Here is a 24,370-nt window from a genome sequence, read left to right on the forward strand (position 1 = left end):
TTCTCACTTTCAGAACTGTGGGTTTAAGTTTGAATTAGGTGAAATCTGAGAAGTCTGGTTGACTTGGCCTATTTTTTCCCCATTGTGAATCTGTTACATGTATAGCACAACTGGTAATCTCTGCTTAAAGGCTCAAATGAGGTGCAGTAGCAGAAGTTCTCTGCTGAGCAAGCTTCCTCTATGCCAGAGTAAACCACACATTTGAACAAATGCACGTGAAGTGGCAAAATCCATATTTTAAAGGGCAAACTTGCAAAAAAAAAATTACTGTTTTTGGCTTGCTTTAATATTTTCTAAATTTTCCCCATTCTATTTATCTTAAGTACTTATCTGGCCTCCATTACTATAATACTTGAGAGCTTTGATCTTTACTGCATTTGCCCTCACAACACCCTTAAGTGTTATCTGCACTTTGCAGATGGGGAACTGAGGCACAGAGTCAGGGACTTGCCTATAATCAGGCAGGGAGTTTAAGACCAGAGCAGAGAATTAAACACAGGTCCACTGAGTTTCAAGCTAGCACCCGAGCCACTGGATAATTCTTCCTCTTGGTTAGAAATTAGTGTCTTGTGTACCCTTATACTCCTCAGAGAAAATATGGTTGACTAGAGACCTAGTAGGAGGACACACCAGAATATTCCTTGGTAACAGAAGTGATTTTTAATCAGGCCATTTAAAAACAACTGAGTTACAACCAAAAAAACCCTTAACAACTGGAATAAGAGATCTTTTTGTTAGAGATTATACCTTGCCTTTTCACAGGATCCAGGGTTTTGTTCAGGGCCGAGAGAGCTTCCACTACGCATCTCTGGTTCCCCCAAAGCAGTGTCTAGAACCGCCTCACCCCCAAAGACATTAGATTCCTGATAAACTATGTCACGAAGCAGCAAACAAGATATAAATTCTATTTTTCTTTCACTCATCCTTACCTTAAAAAAGGTCAGAAGACATGAGAGGCCATTTCTTCAGGCAGACCAGCATACAGAAAGAAAGAAGCACAACAGGCATTACCTGAAATATTTTATTAAAACGCGCTTCAGAGAAACATCACTTCAAAATTTTTAGCAGGAAGAACTCTTGTTCAAACAAATTAAAACAAAGTTCATAGAGAAAACAGACTGTTCTTAAGCATCGGCTTCAAAGAATCAAGAGGCTTTTCCTGAGCCTAGAGCATTTTTGTAACCAAATCTAAAGGACAAGCAAAAAAAAATATCCATTTCATATACACTCAGTAGAAGGGACGATAAAATGTTACAGGCATCAAGGAGCATCTTATTGCTTGCCAGCAAAGTAGGAAAAAATTGGGCTGTTAGGCTTCATGTCTTGAAATATCTTACCATTTAAATACTTTCCAGTCCCAATGGAGATTAACCATTAATATTTCTCTTGCCCATTTCTCTCAATAATTAAGCCAACCCTTGGAAGAGTTAAAAGTTACTCCAAAGCATACGATGTGCAACAAGCTGCTTTATTTCATGTACTTTTCTTGTTGATCAGCCAAGATTTTTGCAGATGATTTGGCATCATAGAAAAGTTCATTTATTTCTTCAATGTGCTCCTTCTCAATGCTGTCTTTCCCATTAATCTTGGCTAGTAGGTTAGCTGGTGTCAGTAACTGCACAGCATACCTGTGATCAAAGAGGACAGGTTGAATTAACTGTTACAATCCAGTACATCACCACAAACTCCTGAAAGGGTACAAGTAAACTTGTCAGATTCCTTCCCAACAGCTCTATACCAGAGGCACAAAAGAGCAGTGGGATTCCAGGAAGTGCCCAGTGCACCTCCCAGGAGGAGAAATGGGAGGACTATCACTTTTGGATAGTGTTAAAAGCCATTCCTAAGGGACTAGAGGCCACTGTCCAGGAACTAAGGCTCACTCTTCCCTGGGAAGGGTGTTGTGTACTATTCCAAGTACTTTCATATCCAATCCTTGCAGGGTGCGAGAAAATTCCGATGGGCTCCACTTACCTTAAGGTTGTCTTGTTACCAATTTCTCCTAAATGGTTTAGGGCTTCCTCACTAATATTAATTCCCTCTATCTGGGCTCGAAGTTTTATGATCTGTTGGGATATAAGGTGGAGAAGTGAAGCTGCAGCAGTCATGTAACAGTCTGGACAGCAGCAGATCCCATGCTTATTAATTTTTGTGTGTGTGTACACACACCCCTACACCCACACCCTGCACACAATGGCAGACAGGATATCCTGTTTAGAGATGAGACATGAAACAAAAATATGATTTTTGTTTCAAACATACACTGCATCCTTTAAAAGAAAAAATACCTCCCTCCCACGCACTGCAAAATCCTAAATCATCCTGAATACCTCTGGACATCATTAATCATCATTGTAAAGGGCAGGGGATGGACTGCATTGGTTGGTAAAGTTTCACGATGATTTTGCAAGGCTGGTTCAGCCTATTCAGTAATTAGAAGCCTAGTATAAAGCTTTCAAAGGAAAATCACTACAACCACATAGTTATTGACAATGGAGTCCTGTGTACACAGAGGCACAGAGATGCCCCAATCTCAATCACGCATACTCTAAGACACTGCTATATAGCACACTTCTACAAACCCTATGAAAAACCCTGCCTTCCCCTCAGCTGCTCACTCCACACCATACTTTTTATTCGCTTGATAAGTTAGATGGTAAATAAATCAAAAAGTTACTTTATAAGGTTCACCTGCCCCTCCCTAAAATCACTAAGAAGAATCTAATCTTTCAAGAACAGTCGCAAGCTTGTACCAGTTTGAAGATCTTTGTAAAGTTGGAGAGCAAGATATCACCAATAAGCCTGTGTATAAAGCTGTAACAAAAGTGGCACAAGTCTCCCAGCAGTCCGTATTACCAGCTGAGTGATAAGGGGCAGACTGGATAATGATGTTGTGTTGTAGTGCTGAGATAACTCTGGAACTGCGAGCCTCATATAATACAGGTATTTTTCACTTTGGCAGCTTTGTAAACAAGATATCAAGAAGCACTCGTTTAAATTAAAGCCATAAAATGCAGCAGGGGAGTCAGGAGTGGGGGAAGAGAGAGTGAGAAAGAGAGAGGGGTTTGACACAGCAGAAAGTTGCTCTAAAAACATTACATTTTGAAGCAGCTTTTTGAGTGTTACAAATTAATGTTAGATTTGAGATTTAAAAAAAAATTGTAAAATCAACTTCACTTTTCCATGCTTCCAGCTATTGCTACACTGATCCTCTCCAGAAATAGTACACCTTGAAGTGTCAGTTAATGCCATATTAAAAAGCAACTTTTATAACTTTTTAGCTTGTAAGAGGCGCTGCTCAGTGACAAGAACGTAAGATCAGGACACTAAACCCAGCAAATACATTTAAAACTGCTGTAAAATGGAAGAAGTGTTTGGGTGAGAGAGTTCAAGAACAATGTCCCAGTTATGCAAGTACAGGTATGACTATGCATAAGAGTTTCATATTAAATGGAGGGGCTGATGTTTTATTGTAAAGCAAGTTTCTTCCACATCACTGTAGGATTAAGATATTTGGGATTCCTTTGCTCTCAGACTAAAGCTGGATAATGGAATTTGTATACGAGCTACTAACTTACATCAGTCACCAGAAATTTAAGAAACATTTTACAACTACTATAAACTACCAAGGCACAACTGAAAGTTTTGCACAGACTCATTTTTTGAATCAGTCAAAAGTGAAGTTTCAGAGTTTTCAAAAAAAATTTTTTTTTTGAGTAATGAAAATTATCCTTAGAATGAACTCAAAGTTCTCATGTGACCCCCTGCAAGGGCAATTTTTTTTTCTTAAAAAAAAGCCACTGCCTCTGAAAACTGCTTTTTCTTAGCAAAAAAACCAAAGGAGAGTACACCCATATAAAAACTCTTTTAAAAACAAAGTGATTTCCCTCCTACCCCCAACCATGGCTTGTACAATTTTTTTTTAAACTTAAACAGCTTTATCTGGTCATGAATGAAACTCAAAAAGCAGCAAAGAATCCTGTGGCACCTTATAGACTAAGGAGCATGAGCTTTCGTGCATTTGAAGAAGTGGGTATTTCACCCACAAAAACTCATGCTCCAAAACATCTGTTAGTCTATAAGGTGCCACAGGATTCTTTGCTGCTTTTACAGATCCAGACTAACACGGCTACCCCTCTGATGAATGAAACTCAGTTGCTCCAGCTCCCAACCTCCTGAGGTGGAGGTCAGTCATTAAGGCAGAATGTCTAATTATGGACACATTAAACACTCAGTGCCATGGTTTATTGGGCATAATCAGCAAGACTCTGTATATGCCCTTGGGAACAGCACTACTGCGGTCTTTCCCCCACCCAAGCAGGTCATGGCAATCACACAGTTCCTGCTCTAGACTTTTGAGAGTGGACAGTTCATAAATTAGATCTTTAATCATTTAATAGGCTACAGGGATAGTTTGAGGGTGTCCAATGTGATGGCACAGCATACACCATTTCCATTTTATCAAAGTCCAATATTAACATTTTAATATAGTTCAACTCAACAAAAGGCAATTCAAAATACACGCTGCCGCTACAGTAATACATCCTAAGACAATGTAAGCACCATAGGAAGAAATCCAGGACAGAGTGGCAACCCTCACTGAATCTCCAGGCTTTGAGAACAAGTCAGAACTTTAAAACTGGCTTTATAAACAGACAAAACCCAATTGTATTACTGTACCGGCTGGCCATTTCCATTGTAATCTGCACTACAGTGCTTCAGCTGTCCTTTCAGGTGCACAAAAACCATCCTGAGCATGCCTTGAAACAGCAATTCACAAAAGCCTCCTCACACCAAATGAAATGAGGTTTTGCTTTTACATTTATGTTCGATAAACGCCTTAGCCTCACTTTGGCACTTATCCAGCAGCATGAGCCCATTATCTTGTGACAACGCTCCCTGCCATTGACACTATCTCCTAAATAATACAAAGAATTGACATGATAAACTGTAATGGCTCCTGTATCATGTCAGTTCACGCTATTGAGACGCTAATGAGGAGGATCTTTGACACGATGCATCATAATGGCACCCAAGGATTATAATCGATATACAATACATTGTGTTGGCCCACAGGAAAGTCTTGAGGCAGTAAGTAATGTATTGCTACAACTCCTCCTGCATTCCAGAATTCCAACTAGGAGTGTGGGGAAAAAAGGGTACCCTGTGGTTTTGTGAAGTTTAGAGACAGAAGTAGGATTAAAAAAACAGAGTCCATCTAGGGCAAGAGTCGCAGAAGAGCAGCCTATAGAATTCTACAACACAACCGCCCTCATCTTTAACACAGGGGTGCAGCCTGCAGAGACCAAAGGTCCCAACCCATAATGCTCAATTTCATATTAAGCAAAAAAGCACTGCACATTGCAGCCTATAGATTGTGTAGACAGCACCTCTATATTAGAGGTCAGGGCAACAGCAATCCACTCCTTTTCTTGTGAGATAAGGTTTGCCTTTCAAACCCCAGCCAGTTTACCAATGAACCCTTTTGTGGGCAAAATTCAGACTACCACTCTAGTTCATCATACTGGTCAACCAGTTAAAAAAAAAAACAAACAAAAAAACCACACACACACCCCACACCAAAAAACCAACCCAGAGAGGCAAATTAGTCGCCGTGTCCATAGGAGACTTCATGGCACAGAGATGGTTCTGGGAGTAAATCCTGCTGTTCGAGCAGAGATCAAATAGCTACAATGTATCACCACACACAGGTAAGTGTTAGTCCTTCCTCTATAGGCTGGAATTCCAGAGACTTTTAAAGAAATATTTAATATAGGCCTTACCTGTTTCATTTCCTGAGGCGTATACAGCATGGTTCGAATAATCATCACCCTATCCAGAAGGTCCAGTGGTATTCCGTGAGGGGACACTATGTCCTCTGTGCCTCTGGAAGGGATACACAAGAGGTCAGACTCCTCATTCAGAGTTCAATATGTGGGTTTGGTTTAGATATTGGCAACTGAGTCAGGCCATTAGAAAACAACCTGTGGACAAAAGGGTTTATTTTTCCACCAAACACTCACACAAGACACACTAACGGGAACTATGTACATGACAAGGGAAAACAGACTCTGGAGTTCATAAGCTAAACCTGGAACAGCCTAAAATGAAAATATTCTTTCCCCTGCACTCTTAATGACTTCACATAGGAATGCTGAGAGATGGGAATTAGCTGGTGTCAGCTTCTTTATAACTTGTTCTCATAGTGCTAGTCAGTCCCTAAAGAACATACATACTACACCTGTCTGATATTCCCAAGTATACTGTACATATTCCAGCAAGGAGCAAATTATTTTTGCTGTAGTGTTTAAGGAATAAAGTAGAAATTATATGCAGTACTGAACATTGAGAGCATCTTCTTTGTTTAAACCAGCCATCACTGCTCAGTTTTCCATATACTTTATTCCCCTCACTTAGTATCGTAGTTGTTTATATTCCACATTAGTGATCCAGCAGACTGAGAGGTACAATGGCAAGACTGTGCATTCAGCATACAGTGTAGTCCCTAGAACTCTTCTTTTAGCAGGGAAAAGTGACGCCAAGGATTCTAGACCTACCAATTCTTTTGCTAACTATGATGACCTTCCAATTTCCAGTATTTGAGTGCTTCGGGCTCTGCTCATGACCCGCCACAGGAAGCTATGCAAAGGGTCAACAAGAAAGTAAATTTTTGAAAACATCTCCTACTATATTCTCCAGCAGATGGCACTCTGCTTTCATATGAAGCTATTCCTAGTCATACTAGGATACAGAGCCAATTGTATCATACAAATGACTAGATACACCTCTTGACCCTGTTAAGGGCCATCTGCAGGCAGATATAAATGGGAAAGCAACTTAAAATACTTGGAGAGTCCTGTGGCACCTTATAGACTAATAGACATATTGGAGCATGAGCTTTCCTGGGTAAATACCCACTTCGTCACATGCATCCAGCCAAGTGGGTATTCACTCATGAAGCTCATGCTCCAATACATCTGTTAGTCTATAAGGTGCCTCAGGACTCTTCGCTGCTTTTACAGATCCAGATTAACACGGCTTCCCCTCTGATACTTAAAATACTTGGGATAGTAGTATGATCTGTTAAACACTAAAGCCAATGGATTTTCAGGTATTGCGGCAGTAATCTATAATCTATGACCTGTTTTTAAGGCAAGAAGAAAGGCATTCATTTTGTGTCCTCCCACTTCCCAAGTGATAGATAGTGGCACCAAGGTACCCTACTACCAGGTTAATTATTTAGCAGTATCTTCAGCTGTGTCCTGTGCTTGGGAAGTTCAATCCTTTAAACAGGTCTTCTTTGTATTTTACAGGATCCAAAGGAGATACAATACCAATCCTTACCTAATCCCTGGTGAGTGAAGCCATGCTAACCCTGTTAGTAACAACTGTTCAATCACCAAAAGCCATTTGGTGGTACCATTTCTCTAGGTCTCCTGCTCCAGGGCTGCTGATCTTTGCACAGTTTATTTTAATATTTGTAATACTGTAGTGTCCAGAGGTCAGTGTGCTAAGTTCTGAACATCACACAGAAAGATATGGTCCCTCTTTGAAAGAGCTTTCCAGTTGAAGTCCAGATGCATCAAGTGGGGGTACCAAACAGGGGACTGGGGAAGGGAGGACAAGGGTGAGATTATCTGATTACACAGAGTAGCTATGTACAGTGTTTGCACGTTCAATTAATTAAAACAAAATCAGTATCAATCCCTACTGGCAACTTATCTAGAAATTATCAGCTAGGAATTTACCACAGGCAACATGGTAGAAGTGGAACTTGGAGGGATCTGAGGGAAAATAGCGATTTTACTGACTATTTCAGAGTGTGAGTGAGTAAGTGATACATTAAGGGGAGCCATGGCAGAAAGTGTGTGTGCGCTTGTGAGAGAGATGGACTGGCTGCCATTGTTGGAGGAGCACAAGAGGCCTCGTCAATGCAATAAGACAGAAAAGTGGAAAGTAGGGGAGGGAGTAAGCTGAGAAGGGCTTTAAAGGTGAGAACAAGAAGCTAAAAGTTGTTGCAGTGGAGGAGCAAGAGCCAGAGAAAAAACTCAAAGAGGACAGGAGGAAATAAGGTCCAAGAAGATGATCTTAGCAGCAGTGTTTTGAATGTATATGTGCCGGGAGGGACACAGGCAGGAGATGTGTATGTTAAAGGAAGCCAAAGAAGAGGGCAGTTACAGTAGAACAAGGAAACAAACCTGCCAGTGGCAGCTGCTGAAGGGATCGAAAGGTGGGTCCCTGGAAACACAAGATGAAGAAAATACTTCCTCCCAACTCTCTAACCCAGTCATCTTTCTTTCCCCAGGGTGCAGCCCTTGAGCATTGGATGTGGCTCATGATCCATCCAGATGATCATCAGAGGTGTCTCAGCACCAAAGATGAAAGCATTCAAAGATCATAGTTCTTGGTATGGAGACAGCTAATTCTAAGTCTTACGGACAGAAGTGAACCATGCAGAATTCAATTTTAAAAACTGTACCTGATAATGCAGTTTCCTCGGTTGGAAGCAAAGATGACGATGGGAGCAATAGAAGATTCTAGTGCTCGATGCAGGTATGTGAAACATTCAATATCCAGCATGTGAACCTCATCTACAAAGAGCACACCTGGGACCAGCTCTGCAATGCCTTGATCAATGTATTTATTCACCACCTTGTTTATCTCCCCTCGAAGCTTGTCTAAGAGACAGGAAAGAAAACCATTTTAGTTGTTCTGTTAGTGCCCTCTGCATCTATATGAAGGACCCTAAAATGCTAAAGTGGGGGATGCCACTTTCCTAGCATCTTCATTCTAAACCAGGGGTAGACAAATTTTTGGCCTGAGGGTCACATCATGTATGGAGTGACAGTTAGGGGAGGCTGTCTCCCCCAAAACAGCCAGGCGTGGCCCAGTCCCCACCTCGTATCTGACCCCCCCCCACTTCTCACCCCCGACGGCTCCCTTATAACTCCTGCTTCATCCAACCCTCTTGTTCACTGATGGGGCCCCCCTGGGATTCCTGCCCCATCCACCACTCCCTGCTCCCTGTCCCCCCTGGACCCCACACCCTGACTGCCCCCTGCCACCCCATCCAACCCCCCCTCATTCCTGACTGCCCCCAACCCCTGTCCCATCCAACTCCCCTGTTCCCAGCCCTCTGACTGCCCTGACCCCTATCCATACCCCCGCCCCCTGACCACCACCCCGAACTCCCCTGCCCCCTTACGACGCAGCACAGAGCACTGGTGGCTGGCAGCGTTACAGCTGCGCTGCCCAGAGCACCGGGTCAGGCCGCAGCTCTGCAACTGTGCTGCCTAGCCACCCTAAGCATTGCACCAGTGGTGCGGCGCGCTGAGGCTGCAGGGGTGGGAGGACAGCACGGGAGAGGGGCTGGGAGCTAGCTTCCTGGGCCAGGAGCTCAAGGGCTGGGCAGGAGGGTCCCACTGGCCGGATGTGGCCCGTGGGCCATGGTTTGCCCACCTCTGTTCTAAACTGATATCCTATCAGGAATGGGTGAGTCACTGTAATGCAGACTCTGTGGTACGAGAGTCAGATTGAGCCAAGGTTCCATGTTTTCTCATACGCATAAGAGAAATGAAAGTATGATGTAGGGCTCACATTCTGGGAGAGTTACTGTTTCTCACTTTCAGTTCTTGGAACCTGTATACAAAGCTGGCCATTTTGTACAACCTGTCATCAATGGTGTAAAAAGCAACTTGAAAAACAAAATTAAAACACAGCATGAAGTCTGCAACAGAAAATCATGTCCCACTAATCTTGCATGTCTTTTTCTCTATTGAAGGATTCTAGAACAGAAGTGACCACTGTGATCATCTAGTCTGCCCTCCTGCATACTGCACACCACAGAACTTCCCCAAAATAATTCCTGGAGCAGATTTTAGAAAAAAATTGATTTCAAAATTGTCAGTGATGGAGAATCCACCACAATCCCAGGTAAGTTGCTCCAATGATAAATTACTCTCACTGTTTTAAGAAATGCCTTATTTCTAGTCTGTATTTGTCTAGCTTCAACTTCCAGCTGTTGGATCTTGTTATATCTTTGTCTGCTAGACTGAAGGACCCATTATCAAGTATATGTCTCCATGTCAGTACTTATTGACTGTGTTCAAGTCACCACTCAATCTTCTCTTTGCTAAGCTAACCAGACTGAGCTCCTTGCGTCTATCATTATAAGGCATGTTTTCTAATCCTTTGACTGTTCCTATGACTCTTCTCTGAACCCTCCCCAATTTATCAATATTCTTCTTGATTTATAGGCACTAGGACTGGACACAATACTCCAGCAGCGGTGGTACCAGTTCTAAATACAGAGATAAAATAACCTCTCTACCACTACTTGAGATTCCAGTTTATGTATCCAAGGATCACATCAGCCCTTTTTGCCAGAGGGTCACACTAGGGTCTCAAGTTCAGCTGATTACCCACCAAAAAGCCTTTGACATGATCCCACACAAGAGGCTACTAAAGAAGCCAATTAGCCGTGAGGTGACAGGCCAAGTATTGTCAAGAATCAAAAACTGGCTAGGACACACAAACCAAAGAATAAGGTTAAATGGTCAGTGTTCATCATGGCAAAAGGTTAAACTTTTGAACTAGGTATAGCATTTAAAATAATGATCTGGAGAAGGGGTGGTGAGTAATGAGGTAGCAAAATTTGCAGATGACAAAATCCAGAGAGGACTAGAAGGAATTTCCGAGGACCTAACCAAGCTACGAGACAGGACAACATGATGGTAAGAAAAATTCCATGTCCATAAATGCAAAGCAATGAACATTGTAGGGAAAAAATTGAACTACTTTATGCTTTAAAGTTTTTAAATTCACTTTTATCAACTCAGGAAAGGGACTTGGATGGTGTCATGGGCAGATCAAAGATCTCTGCCCAATCTTCAATCAAAACAAAACAAGATGTAGAATGCATAAGGGATGGGATGGAGAACAATACAGAAAATAGGTTAGACTAGATGATCATAATGGTCCATTCTGACCTTAAAGTCTATGAGTCTATTATATAAATCAATGCTGCAGCCTCATCTGAAATAATGTGGAGTATTGGTCATCCTTTCTCAAAAAGGATATTGCAAAATGAAGATGGGTCAAAAGTGTGAGGAGAATAATTAAGGGCACGGAAATCTCATTTGAAGAGAGATTAAAAAGACTGATTAATTTCATTGACTGTCTTGTATTATAATACAGGTAGAACAAAAGTTCCCAGTCTAATGTCCCCTGTTATTCATCTCTGTAGGTAAATCAATGGTGGCAAATTCAAAAATAATATACCATATCGCCACACAACACGCGATTAGGTTATGAAACTCATTGCCACATGAAGTTCTTGAGGCTAACAATTTAGCAAGATTCAAAAAGGGCAGAACACGTACATAAATATAAAAAATACTGAGTTAAAATTAATGCTACATTTTTAGAAGGAATATGAAATTTCATACTTCAGGGATTAATCCTATCTCTAACTGTAAGAGATCAGCAACGATAGGCTGGTCAGGGCAGATTATCCCACATCTGCCTACTACAGGATTCTTGCATTTTCCTCTGAAGCATCTGGTACTGGCCACTGTCAGACAGGATACTGGATGAGACTGACCTCAGGTCTGATCCAGTATAAAATTGCTCTCTTCCCAATTTCAATGTTTCTACAATACCCATTGTTTTCTATCTTACATTTATACATTCCACAGTTAAAACACATGAACATAACACCCTGAGGCATCAAACTCTGAGAGTGAGAGAAGAATTCCGTTATTCATGTAAGTATAAGCATCATCATCTGCTTGAATGCCGAGTACTTAGTACTTTCGACTAGGATAATTCTTCTACTTGCATAACTTGTGAGGAACTTTGACAATGTTTCCTGGCATGACTGGAAGGAAAGCTAAATACTGCTGGTTTATTTTAACATAACATTCAAATATAAGCAAAAATATAATTCTTTAGCTTTTTGAACATATGGATCCCAAAGCTGTGCAAGATGCTACAGAGATACAGTCTGACTTTAGAATATGGACAGTGATCTCTGCAAGAGATGGAATACTTCAAAAGAGCATCATTCAACTTTAGTATTGAAACAGATTTTGATCTGAATTTAAATAAGACACTTGTTGAAGCACCATTTCTTTCAAAGCAAAAAGGACAAAAGATTTTTACTGTAGGTATTTTTCCTTTTGTGATTTGTAGGTAAGAAGAGAATCAGTTCCACTTACAGCATCCATATTAAAGTCCTTCGGCTGTTGCTATAGGTGAGTCAATGCCACACAGAACCACTCAACAGTGATCCTTTCACAGCCATTTTGCAGAACTATTGTACAGTTGCATAATATGAGAACAGGTGAAAGCACACTCCAAGGTGAAAGAAGAATTTAGTTCTGTAATTGTATTGGTTTTTTCCTTCATGGAATGTGTGGGTCCCCTACCATAGCCAGTGGCATCATTTTGAAAGAATAGGCGGATAATCCTAGTGTCCTGACTGACTTTCTCCCTCAATAAAATGGGCTCCAATGTCTTAAGCAACATATGGGATATTATTTGTATAATGGTGCTGCATTTGATTCCGGTCACTGCACTGCTGGCACCTAACATGTTCCTTTCTGAAGTATTTTGAAATACATTCACTATTAGAGGTGCTACATAAATTCACTTCTTTCAACTCCTTGTCTAGTAGGCATATGTATAGCTTATGTTGAGGGTAAAGATGTGGTGCAAAGAATTTTTATACCTGTGATTTCAGTTTTTTTAGGCTTCATCAATTGTCCCATCATGGAAAGAATGTCTTGCCCACCCTGGAAAAAGCAAAGTTAGAGATCAACAATTTCTCCTTCCTGTGCTGTTGCTCAGTGCACCAGGTTTGATATGGACCAGGCTATTATAGAAGGTAGGGTACAAAAGTTGAATAATCATTCATTTATTTGGGAACCTTTGTAATATTTTAGTTCTAACAATGGATGATTGTTTCTAACCCAACTGTCCGACCCATTATCACTTCACTGCCTTGGGATTCCAAATTTATCTTTTTTTAGCTAAAATAATGCCTCTTCGCTCCTTTTAGGTCTGGACTTTAGAGAGAAAAGCGAGAGAGCTCAAAGTTTAACACTCTTTCCTATAGCACGGCCAATTTCACTCCTCACAAATGCAACTGATCAGAGAGCAGAAAGGCTGGAGCTGCCTGTTTGGACTGTGAGTGTTTAACTTTCCAAAAGATGGATGGTTATGTTGAGATTTTAAGACGTTTACATCCCTTATTTGTGTAGGCCAAGTCTGGTGGGGGGAGTTGGGGGGGGGTTCTGTTTACATTTTGAAAGTAGATTAAGGGGCTGGAGTGTCAAATTATGAGTGTGTCCCTTCACATACAGAACCTGTAAGTATTTGTATTTTTTTTTTTTTTAAAAAGTCACTGTCCATATACAACACCACTTGCCAAAGTGGTGACCTCCCAATACTGGGGAAAAGAGGAAAAAACACTCCCTATATAAAAAGTTCGCTACTGTAGAATGCTTAAGGTGCTGCTGCAAGTAACTGGGGAGTATATTAATACTAAACATTTCTAAAGGATACAGGGCACTTACAGAAATCACACTGAAGTCAGACAAGCAAAGATCATTTATCAGCGTGTCGGCAGTTCCCATTTCATGGCCAATGAAACAATAAATACAGAGCAAAGGAAGTTAATCTGTATCCAGAACATTTCAATAAATAAGAACAATGCGGACCTGCTGGCTGCTGCCAGTTTATATCTTTAAGTATTGAGAATGGAAGGTAACCTACTCTTTACGTGGTGATGGGAACAGCTCCCTGTAAAGACCTCCTATTAGCATCAGCCTGTAGGTTTTTTGGTTAGTTGGGGTTTTTTCAGCACAAATTATGCTTTAGCTTCTAGCACGGCGGTTCCTTAATGTCTTTTGAGGAAGCCATCCTTGTGATGTATTGGGCTGGTACCCCCTTCTCCTGGTATTCCCTGGTACTATACTCTGGCACCTTTTTCTCCAGTTGCTCATTCTTGCACTTCTTTTGCTGCTATTCTTTTTTCTTTCTGGTATTTGTTCATTTTCTCATCTTTTGTGCCCCCTGGCTATTCCCTCACTCACCAGAAAGCTACTTGCTGGATGGGATGAAGAGCATCTATCAATGTGTCTATGGTGCTGGGAAATGTACTCTTGCTGCCAAGAATTTCAGGAGCAGATATACAAAGGCTGAGCAAGCAAATTGCTACCTGAACATTTATGGAGCTGGTTCTGTGGCCAGGAACTGCAGGGGAAGGGAGAGAAGATGGGTTTCAAGGTGCTACCTACTGTTTTTTCAATAGTGACATGTTTTCAGTGGAGTGAGTGGATCCCACGGCCTGCAGCATTCCCTGTCCTCACTGCTTCTCACCCTTTCCCCACATGCCATTGGGTTAGCCTGGTACCCATCCTCAGGCTAAGAAACAGTTTTTTGCACAGATTTAGTCTCTAGAGTCAAGTACCTGAGGTCTAGCATTGGCCACATCCAGGTCATGCAGGGTGACATCCTGAATAATTTCTTTTTTCTTGTGTACATCGCCCTTTGGCAAGGGGACATACTCTTCAGCTTCAAGGTCAAATTCTGTGGCATAAGTATCACACCTGCCTTGCCTCTGTGGAAAAGGGTGTGTGTGGCAGGGAAGGAGTGGAGGAGGAGAAGAGAGGCAGAGGGGAAACAGAAACACACAGGTATATAGTTAGTTTCGTTGCCAAGACTTTGAGAGACATACAGTTGATAAAGGGCTTGGTTCACAATTCCAGTCCTGACAAGCTTTGGTTAACACTTCAGAATATGCCCTGTTCCCCGCTTAGCAACATGCATACCCTATCTACTGATCAAGGCTCAAAAATCCTGTTAAAAAACACCGGATATTTTCGCACTGAGAATATTCCACCTCCCTCTGCTCTTCTTTTAACTGTATGCGATTTCTGCTAAAGGACAAATCCAGCAGATTAACTAGAGATTGGGAGAACTGTTCAAGATCTCTTTGTAGGTGAGTGATTTATTATATGATATGAAATATTATGCTCATCCATTAAACAGCAAGTATCACTGTACACTACATTTTAAATCAGACATAAAAAGAATGCTAACTAATGCAGTATTCCCTTCTACATGCATACATCTTGTGGAGAAAATATCAGAGATAAAAGAAAGATTAAATACACTGCGTATTTCAGTTTGAGAATGACTAAAGTTGTTTGTTTTTTTTCGCCTCCCTTTAGAAAAGATGCCTTGGTCTTAAAGGTTAAAGGAATGAAAGCTCATCCCAAGCAGCTACAGAGACGGCTTCCTTGCCAAGATGACCTTAATTGTGAACTGGATGACCACCCTGTCTTGAGGAAGGAGGAATGTCTCCCTCCACAGTAGCAAAGTCCCAGACCTTTCTTTAACAGTCTTATCCAGCCTGTCCAAGCCAAATAAGGTTAATAGGTCACAGAGCCTTTGGCCGAGGGACACTGGAAGTTCTCTGAGTACACAAAGCAGGGTAAGAGTCAAATCATGTTTTGGCTTTACCTTGACAGCTCCACTGTTTGCTTCAATGTAGATCACATCCCCAGCTTCCACTCGTTCCTTCTGTAAACTTTCAAAGATGCTAGGGTCCAACTGGAGACAAACAACATGGGGGATTAGACAGTTCTACTGTATTGCAGAATGAGCATGAAACGAGATTTAAACCAAAGCCTGTTAGACAGTCGGACAAAATGAGTTAAGATTTCACAAAGTTGGAAATTCTGAGGCTCAATTCAATGTTCAGGGCAAGACCTAGAACAGGATGCACAAAGAGTATTGTAAAATTTCCTTATTCACTTCCCCTGCTATTTGAGGAAGAGGCTTTGAGACTAAGTCATATTTACTGTTTTACTTAACTTTTCTTTATAGAGGGTATTTAAACTTTTCTTGCCTAATCTGTTTTTCTGATGAATTAATGTTATAATTTAAAGAACTGCATCATGCCAAGTTGTGAGGATGCTGGTATATATCAGGAAGAGGATGCCTTTACATTTCATACTGATATACCCTTTGTTCTCAGAGTGCAGTGCTTTTCTTGGCTGCCAGTCTACCCTTAAAAAGGGCTAGCTGTTGATTCTGGAACAGACAGCACCTGTTGACCACTCAATGTCTTTTTATGTTTATGGAGGGATGTGACCCTTTATAGTCAGAAGGGACCATTGCAATTATCTAGTCTGAGCTCCTTTTGTTCTCTTTCCTACATGCAGTTACTAAATGAGCAAGGTGGAAGCCAGAACATGGCATGTGCTTTTGTTTTTCTTGGGTGGATGGTTCATTTACTTCCAGTAATGATTCTCTTATTTTACATCTTCAAAATGAACAAATAGAAGACAATATGTTCTAATCATCAGAGATGCTGCTGTAAATTCTCTTATCCCCATTTTATATACTGTATAACGAAAGAAAACTGAGGTACAGATTAAGTGACTTGTCTACAGAAACAAAGGGAGTCAGGGTCTGACCTAGGAAAAAACTGGGTTTTTGGCTCCCAGTCACATGTTCAGACCACCGGACCTTCCTCCTTAACATAAAAAGGAGGCAAGGAACATACGAAATAATTTACACTAATACAGGCAAGATTTCAAGAACTTATCTTCCAATATTCAGGTGGAGTACTAGTTTTTAAAAGAAGTGCTTTCTTATGTATTTAATTGTTATGATAAATATGGAGCTGTAGTTGGGGTCAGGCTCAGCATCACATACAGCAAAATGTGCTGCCTTGGAGAGGCAGATCCATTTGGCTCCTGAGTTCAGTCCTTTGTTCCATCGGGCTGGTAATGCTATCAAAGTGACACGCTTAGGCAACTCTTGCAGTCTGAGCTATACTTAGAGCTGTCTGAAGGTGTGTGTGTGTTTGGTGCAGAAAGTTAGGGGGAAATGGCAGTTTTAGAGGACCCCTGGATCAACAAATCCCCCTGTAGCTGAACACAGAAGGTTACCTGAAGTTAAGTCTTTAAATTACTAGTAAGAGACCCAAGAGTCTAATATTTCTATATAATATAAACAGGTCAATTTGTTCACTACCAGTACACAGGTGACAGGGGGAAGAAATGGGCTCTTTTAAACTTTATTTGGTACCAGGCTAGAGATCACAAAATTAAGTAAGATGGGAACAAAGGTAAAAGGATGCATTTCTGGGACACTGAATGAAATGCTGGAGAATTTATCATATATACCTTCAGCTGCTTTGTTCCTTTTGCTGTTTTGAGTCCTATAATTACATGGCTAATGGTTTTGCCATATCCACCCATCGGGTTCTCAGTCTCACATGGAGTTAATTCTGTGACTTCACCTTCATAAACCTCCTTGGTCTCTTTTATCCTCAATCCTACAAGAAATAGTTTACATGAGTTGCACTGTATAAATAAGTGGCTATTTACATTTAATTATTCTTGACTCTTATTCACCATCCAGAAGTCATTCTGGCCAATGTCTATAAACTTGAGAGCATCAAGGGTGTTTACATACTACAATGTACGTCATGGTTATTCCCTACTTTGGAAAGTAGAAAATAAAATTAATACCCTGTTTTGTTTTTGTATTAGTAGGAGAGAAAATTGATCCCCAGGTCTCTTAATCGGAAAGCTAAGGACATTCATGCAATTTAAGCCAAAATCCTGACCCACAATGATGGTAATTAGGGACACTGAAATTTTAAAAACCAATGCCTTCATGTAACTTTAGAGATTCTAGTAACAAAGTTAAAGATAAAAATGTATGTTAACTAATTTATTTTAAAGGGATTCTGACAGAGGTTAAGGTTTAGTATTTAAAGTGTTTGTTTTTTAAATGAATGTAATGTATTATAGCCAAAGCTGGACCAGATATATAATTAGAGACCTCTGGTGGTGTGCTAAATTCAAACTATTCCTGCATTTCTGACAGCAGAGCCCCTTTAGAGATATGCAGACTTTTCTAGTCTAGGTACTTCTCTAGGACTCCCATTACCATAGTATCTATTATTCCCTCTATGACCATCTATAATTAAATCTTTAATTTATATGTTAGGTTTCTAAATATGGGGTAGAGAGAGTTTTATTCCTAGGATAATTTGACCATAAAATATCACCACCACAATTATGCAAGGGTTCCACCTACACGAAAGTTCAAAGAATCCACTCCTTAACAGCAGCAAAGAATCCTGTGGCACCTTATAGACTAACAGAGGTTTTGGAGCATGAGCTTTCGTGGGTGAATACCCACTTCCTCAGATGCATGTAATGGAAATATCCAGGATATTTCCATTACATGCATCTGAGGAAGTGGGTATTCACCCACGAAAGCTCATGCTCCAAAACCTCTGTTAGTCTATAAGGTGCCACAGGATTCTTTGCTGCTTTTACAGATCCAGACTAACACGGCTACCCTCTGATACTTGACACTCCTTAACAGGCACTGTAAAATAGATATGTTATGAGGTTCATACACCATCCCAAAAATAACAAGTGGACTGCACTGGGAACTCATTCTGTACAGGACTGGAGGTCACCAGAACCCTATAAAAGTTCCCTTGTTTTGTAGCTTTTCATTTTGTTTTGAAATAAATACATGGACCAGATACTTCATCAGTAATCTTGAGCTGCTGATTGGGTGGGGGGCAGGGGAATAATTTTGACAAAAAGAATATGGGTCTGTCTCCTCCTACTGGTCTCGTATTAAGAATGGGATTTTTAAAGTAAGACACACAAATGTAAATTATAAATAAATATAGTTTGATAATTTTCAGTGGAATTGTTAGTTTACCTTTGTTGTCGAATACCCTGCAATACACATCACGTGGAATATAATTTCCATATAGTGTCTTGGGTGTGCCTTAACAGAAAAATTAACAAGTCTCTGCTTTGAACACATTATTTAAGTGGCATATCTCAGAGGTTTACAGCTAATGGTGGTTGCTCTAGCCAATGGAATGAATTGTTTTATTGCTCCTTAGTTGTTAGAGATTTTAATTGGATGTAGTAGGAGCAAGGTTTATTTTAGGCAAGAGGCAAATTTGGAGTTTAGATATGAAGATCTAGGTCAAAGAGTTCCTAGTACAGGCATTCCCTGTGGTTATATTCAGATGCATGATTCTAAAAAGGAACTTATGGGGTCCTATATTTATTGGCTTAATAGTACTAAGAGGAGTAAAATCTTGTTTGCCATGTAAGCAATCAGTTACAGGTTGGAGACATAAAGAATAAATATACTGTTTAAGCAGTGGCTATTTTAAGAGAGATTTTTGAATGTAACTGTACTTTAACATTTTGTCAATATCTTTGCCAATTGCTAATAAGCTCTATACAGGATTAACATACGTGCTACATTTTTTTTAAATCAGAGAACAGAATTGCCCTATAATCTTCTAGTCCCTGTACATCTTGTCTTTTTATGTCTCTTATGAACCAGAAGTTCTCCACAGCCGAGACTGCCTGTCTTGATGAGTCCTGAACACCACCAAGCACGTCAGACCCTGATAATAAGTCTAGTATTAAAGAATCCTGACTATTAATAATTCTGACAGACAGCACCTTCAATATGGCAAAGAAAACAATCTAAACGAGAGATGGGAACCACAGTGGGTACATTGTTAGGACGTGTGTCAATGAGCAGGGCCCAGAACAATTGGAGAATCTGATGCACTAGGGTTGTCCGTATGGGTACTGTCCCTAAACACAGCAGACTCTTGCTGTATCCAATAATAAGAAACCCTGTGAATGAGACTCAGGTATCTGACTAATAGTCAGAATCATTTCAGTTGGTTTAGCCACCTCAGTATTATTGAAAGTACTATGCATGAAATGTATAGCAGGTCACAATATGTGTGGCCTGTTATGTGAAGAATCACATGAAAACCCACACTGAAGCATCAGGACCACAGTGAGGCTTGATACAAGTTGCTTCTACACACAAGAAGTGTTATCTTACAGTCATCACATGCCTTGCATTGGGGTTATTCCAATTAGAAAACAAAACCCTTTTCTGAAAACACACACTAGAAATTCCTTTTTATGACAATGAAAGTAAAATTTCCAAAAATTAGATCTGAGCATGACTGGAAAGTGTTTACTTCATGTAAAACAGGGGCTCATTAATCCTTTAAAATATGTTTGGATTTTTTTTAATTGGTGTTAAAAGGAACAAATCTCCCCAAAGGAATGTTTTACAATAACCCGCATTAGGTAAATCTGACATGGAATTCAACAGAAGGGAATAGAAGAATCTGTCCTTCACTAGCACCACTCTTTGTTTAGAAGCATCTCTGTGCTGACCTTCAGGGAATGTGAAGCACCAACAATGTGGTCGGCTGTTAACTAGAAGGAGTTAAATTAGTGCAATCTCTAGGAATGACAATGTGGATGACACAGGTTTCATCTGCTGGTTCAAGTTTCCAAAGCTCTGACAAGGAATTTCATCACATCAAGGAAATATTGTAGACTGCTCTCTCTCATCTCCAATCTCCCTCCTTGCAAGCTGTGCCAACCTAACGGTAACTTACAGATCAGACTACTGAAAATCGCTTTCTTATAGAAATCAATGGGGCACTTTTGTCTGGTTGCAGGCTTGAGAGAGATTCTTCACCAAATACCTAGCTGAAATCCACAGTGAATCACTGCATAGAAGCCAGGGAAATTAACCGATACTGTGCTCACAGTGAAAAGAATTAGGCTATCTTTTTGTAATCCAAGTGCATGCAAGGGCCATTTTTGACTTACTTCATCAGTTGTCAGACGCAATCATATAGAAGTAATACACGATTAATTTAAAGACTCAATGATCTTTTGTTGCAAATGTAACTTGGTTCTTTCAGATAAAATGAAACCCAGACAATTCAAGTTAATTTCCTCTTTAATTCTAGAATGCATTTACCACTTAATAAGCTACTCATCTTACTAGCATGGAACATTTTCTTGTGCTCACTTAGAATAAAATGTCAGGCAAAGTACTGATATGTAGGAAACTTAAACCTAAGTTTTTGGCTAGCAGGGACTGAGAATATTGTCAAGAGAAAGAGAGGTGCATTTCCCTCTCTACAAAACCCTCCAGACCCAAGACTCATGTTGACAGATTTTAAAGAGAATTTTTTTCTAACTTTGTCCAGCAACAATATGCAGGAACAGGAGAAGATCCTGGAGGACAAGGCAAGGGAATGGAAAAATGTCCCTCCTGCCACAGCCTTGGAATGGAGGTGAACTGGAATAACTGAGGTGACAAAGACATGAGCACTGCATTAAGTTTCATAGTGCAGAAAACCCATACTGACTCAGCTAAGATGAGGAACAAGACTGAATGAAACAGGGCTAAAAAGAACATTGAAAACTGCAGCATGAAAACATGGCCCCTCACCAGAACTACTGGAAAAAGCTAGTGTTCTGTTGTTCACAATTTTTTTTCCTCTTTTTTTAAAAACCCAAACCGAAGCACGTTACTCTTCTATTTTAACACTTACCTATTGCTCTTCTGAAATTTTCCATCAGGACTTCTGTCTTCTTGATCTCAGTGGAGTATACCTCACTTCCAACCATAGGACAAAACGGAACCTTGCTTCCCAACTCTTGAGCAATAGCAAGAGCCAAAGCAGTCTATAAAAATTCAAGAGACTGAACTATTACACACTTAAAAATTGTCATAAGAAATAAATGTATAATGACTACAAGATCTTGTGGAAAAAGAGGATTACTACTCCAGAACGTTAAAACACTTTGCTCATTATGTCACCTTTTGTCCAAGAACCTGCAAGTGCTTAAAAAAATATTATTTTAAGCCTCACAGTGCTCCATTTTATAAACAGAGTACTACAAGTGGCTTCAATGAGACAATGGAAGAATGAGAGTGGAACCTAGGAAGCCTGACTCCCAGGTCCTATGTTCTTATCCACTCTACTTTCTCATATAAAACTACAGCACTTTTCCCTAACATCATGGCTTTTATCCAAGGATTATAAAGCACTGCCAAGAAACACTTTTAAGCTAGTCATAAAACAGTTTAGTAGTATTGGGCAGTGTCTCTTACATCCAATATGAAAGATGTTAAGTCTTTTAAAGTGCAAGGAACAAAAGTAAAAGTGCTTTTAAAATCCCAAATTTATATGTTTAAGAAGACCTTTCTTTAAAAACCACATATTTCATATTACGTTTTCATTCACTCGTGTACGCAGAATAGTTTTTACACTGTTGGCACTAGAATGAGATACTGCCACCGCATGCTCATAAGATGGCAAAATACAACTTGGAGCAGGAATCAATGCTGGCTCAACTCTGGCTCAAGTTTAAACTTAAAAAAAAGCTTCAGTAACTGGAGAAGGAACCTGCTGAAATTATTACTAGGAAATATTTGACACCATTATAATTAAGACAGAATGGCAGAGAACATCTTCAGCACTGAGAAGACAGACAATACCTTGCCAGTTCCAGGAGGTCCTGCCAACAGCACAGCTCTACCAGCCATTTTCTTGCTTTTGATCAATTCCACTATAACACCACAAGCCTATAAATTAAAGAAATGAATTTAGATATTTATCAGAACACTTAAAGGTTAGACTGTTTCAGAATATTCCTTTAAAGGTAGACACAATAATACCTTTACACTGCCAGACCACTTTTCTTTCCAGAGGAACTCACAGTGCTTTATAAGAATTAGGACTCATAACACCATTGAGATTAAGTATGATCTCAATAATAGATGGGGAAACTCAGGCAGAGACACAAGAAGTGATTTCCCCAGATCACTGAAAATCTGTGGCAGATGTACAAATAGAACGTAGGAGTTCTGATACTTTACTGTAAACACAAACTACTTACATGTACCTATAAGTGTTTGAGAATGGAGTGGCTCTTAAACCCTTAGGGCAGGGGTAGGCAACCTATGGCACACATGCCAAAGACAGCAAGCAAACTGATTTTCAGTGGCACTCACACTCCCCGGGTCCTGACCACCAGTCCAGGGGGCTCTGCATTTTAATTTAATTTTAAATGAAGCGTCTTAAAGTAAATAAGGTTTTAAAAATGATTACATACAACAATAGTTTAGTTATACATTATAGAAAGAGAACTTCTAAAAACGTTAAAATGTATTACTGGCACACAAAACCTTAAATTAGAATGAATAAATGAAGACTCGGCACACCACTTCTGAAAGGTTGCTGACCCCTGCTTTAGTGTATTAAGAGTAATACATGAGAGTGTGGTCCAGTGGATAAGACACAGCCCTGAGAGTGACCAGCTCTGGGTTCCACCCAAGTTAATGAGCTGCTGTGCGACCTTGGGCGAGTTCACTTTGCTGCTCTGTGCCTCAGTTTCCCCACCATAAGAAACAGATGATGACACCAATGTTCTGCTGTAAAGTGCTTTGACATCTGTGGATGCGTGGTGCTGTAAGGGTGAGCTGCCATAGCTGAGGTTAGACTAAGGAGGCCCACAGGGCGCAGGTAACTGGAGTTTTACGAAAGGACCCACAGGAGACACAAAGATTTAAGCAGCTGGACTCCGGCCCCTCCAAGCGGCCGGGGGAGGGGGCAGAACAAGTAGTCCCGGCAGGGGGGCCACGAAGCAGCTGGGCCGGATATTTCAGCTCGCAGGTGGCTGTTTTGGCGCCAGCTCGGTTAAGGGATGGAGCCCTCAGAGAGAGGGTGGGATGTGCAAACGGGCAGCAGAGCCCCCCCCCCACGGCCTAGCCGCTCCCCACTGGGGCCTTTTTATGCCTTCTGGGCACCCCGCCCACCTCGGCCTCCCATGGGTCGGGGACCCTCACCTCTCGGGCGTTCTCCTGTCCCACCAGCCCGGCCCCCGCCGGCTTGGCCGCGCCGCTCTCATCCAGCCCCAGCCCCTTCACGTGGCTGTGCGCGGCGATGCGCTGCGTCTTCGAAGTGCTCTTCACCTCCTCGATCTTCATCCCGGCGGCAACGGGCTCGGGACTGCGGGGCAGACACCGGGCAGCAGCTCCCTCCTCTCCAGACAGGCACGGGTAACATGCGGCCCGCGCGTTACCAAGGCTCCCGGCGCCTGGTCAGCTAATCCCGCCCTCTACCTTGCCATTGGCCAGCGCCGCACGATCCTCGCTGCTTATTGGAGAGATCGTGTGTCTGTTAATGGGAAGGCTTGAGAGCCCGCCCATCCACTTCCACTTGTGCTCTGAGTAGAGGTTCCGGCTTCGCCCGCTTGCTCTGGAGCTGTTGGGCCGGGATAAGGCACCTGCAGTGGGACCCAAGCCAAGGGCTACAGAGGCCGGGGGAAGGAATTACGGGATCCGCGTGGGGCTGGGAGGAGGGGTGTACGGACCTGGGAAGGGATAATCATCCCAGCTAGGGAGATTCCAATGCTTAGGCGAGGCCCCTCCCAGGTCAGGTGCCTGGGGACTCTTGGGCTGCTCC

The 24,370-nt window shown here is 41.3% G+C and overlaps 2 protein-coding genes across 2 annotated transcripts in view; one reads left to right on the forward strand and one right to left on the reverse strand.

Moving 5' to 3' along the window:
• Nucleotides 1-1,007: 1,007 nt before the first annotated feature.
• RUVBL1 (RuvB like AAA ATPase 1) lies at nucleotides 1,008-24,015 on the reverse strand. Its single transcript, XM_050958517.1, has 11 exons — nucleotides 23,752-24,015; nucleotides 22,402-22,488; nucleotides 21,452-21,584; nucleotides 17,199-17,350; nucleotides 15,526-15,615; nucleotides 14,471-14,620; nucleotides 12,728-12,791; nucleotides 8,477-8,675; nucleotides 5,781-5,883; nucleotides 1,972-2,063; nucleotides 1,008-1,628 (listed from the first exon to the last, which is right to left on the reverse strand). Exons 1-11 carry the CDS (start codon nucleotides 23,890-23,892, stop codon nucleotides 1,469-1,471), a joined length of 1,371 nt encoding a protein of 456 aa, XP_050814474.1. The 5' UTR covers nucleotides 23,893-24,015; the 3' UTR covers nucleotides 1,008-1,468.
• EEFSEC (eukaryotic elongation factor, selenocysteine-tRNA specific) overlaps nucleotides 12,821-24,370 on the forward strand; it is a 197,578-nt gene continuing 186,028 nt past the window's right edge. The window contains exons 1-2 of the mRNA XM_050958545.1: nucleotides 12,821-12,883; nucleotides 13,058-13,185. Coding sequence (XP_050814502.1) covers nucleotides 12,862-12,883; nucleotides 13,058-13,185 — 150 coding nt within the window. The 5' untranslated portion in view covers nucleotides 12,821-12,861. The remainder of the gene's footprint in view (nucleotides 12,884-13,057; nucleotides 13,186-24,370) is intronic.

The sequence above is a fragment of the Gopherus flavomarginatus genome, chromosome 6, assembly GCF_025201925.1.
Source record: "Gopherus flavomarginatus isolate rGopFla2 chromosome 6, rGopFla2.mat.asm, whole genome shotgun sequence".
NCBI classification, from domain to species: Eukaryota; Metazoa; Chordata; order Testudines; family Testudinidae; genus Gopherus; species Gopherus flavomarginatus.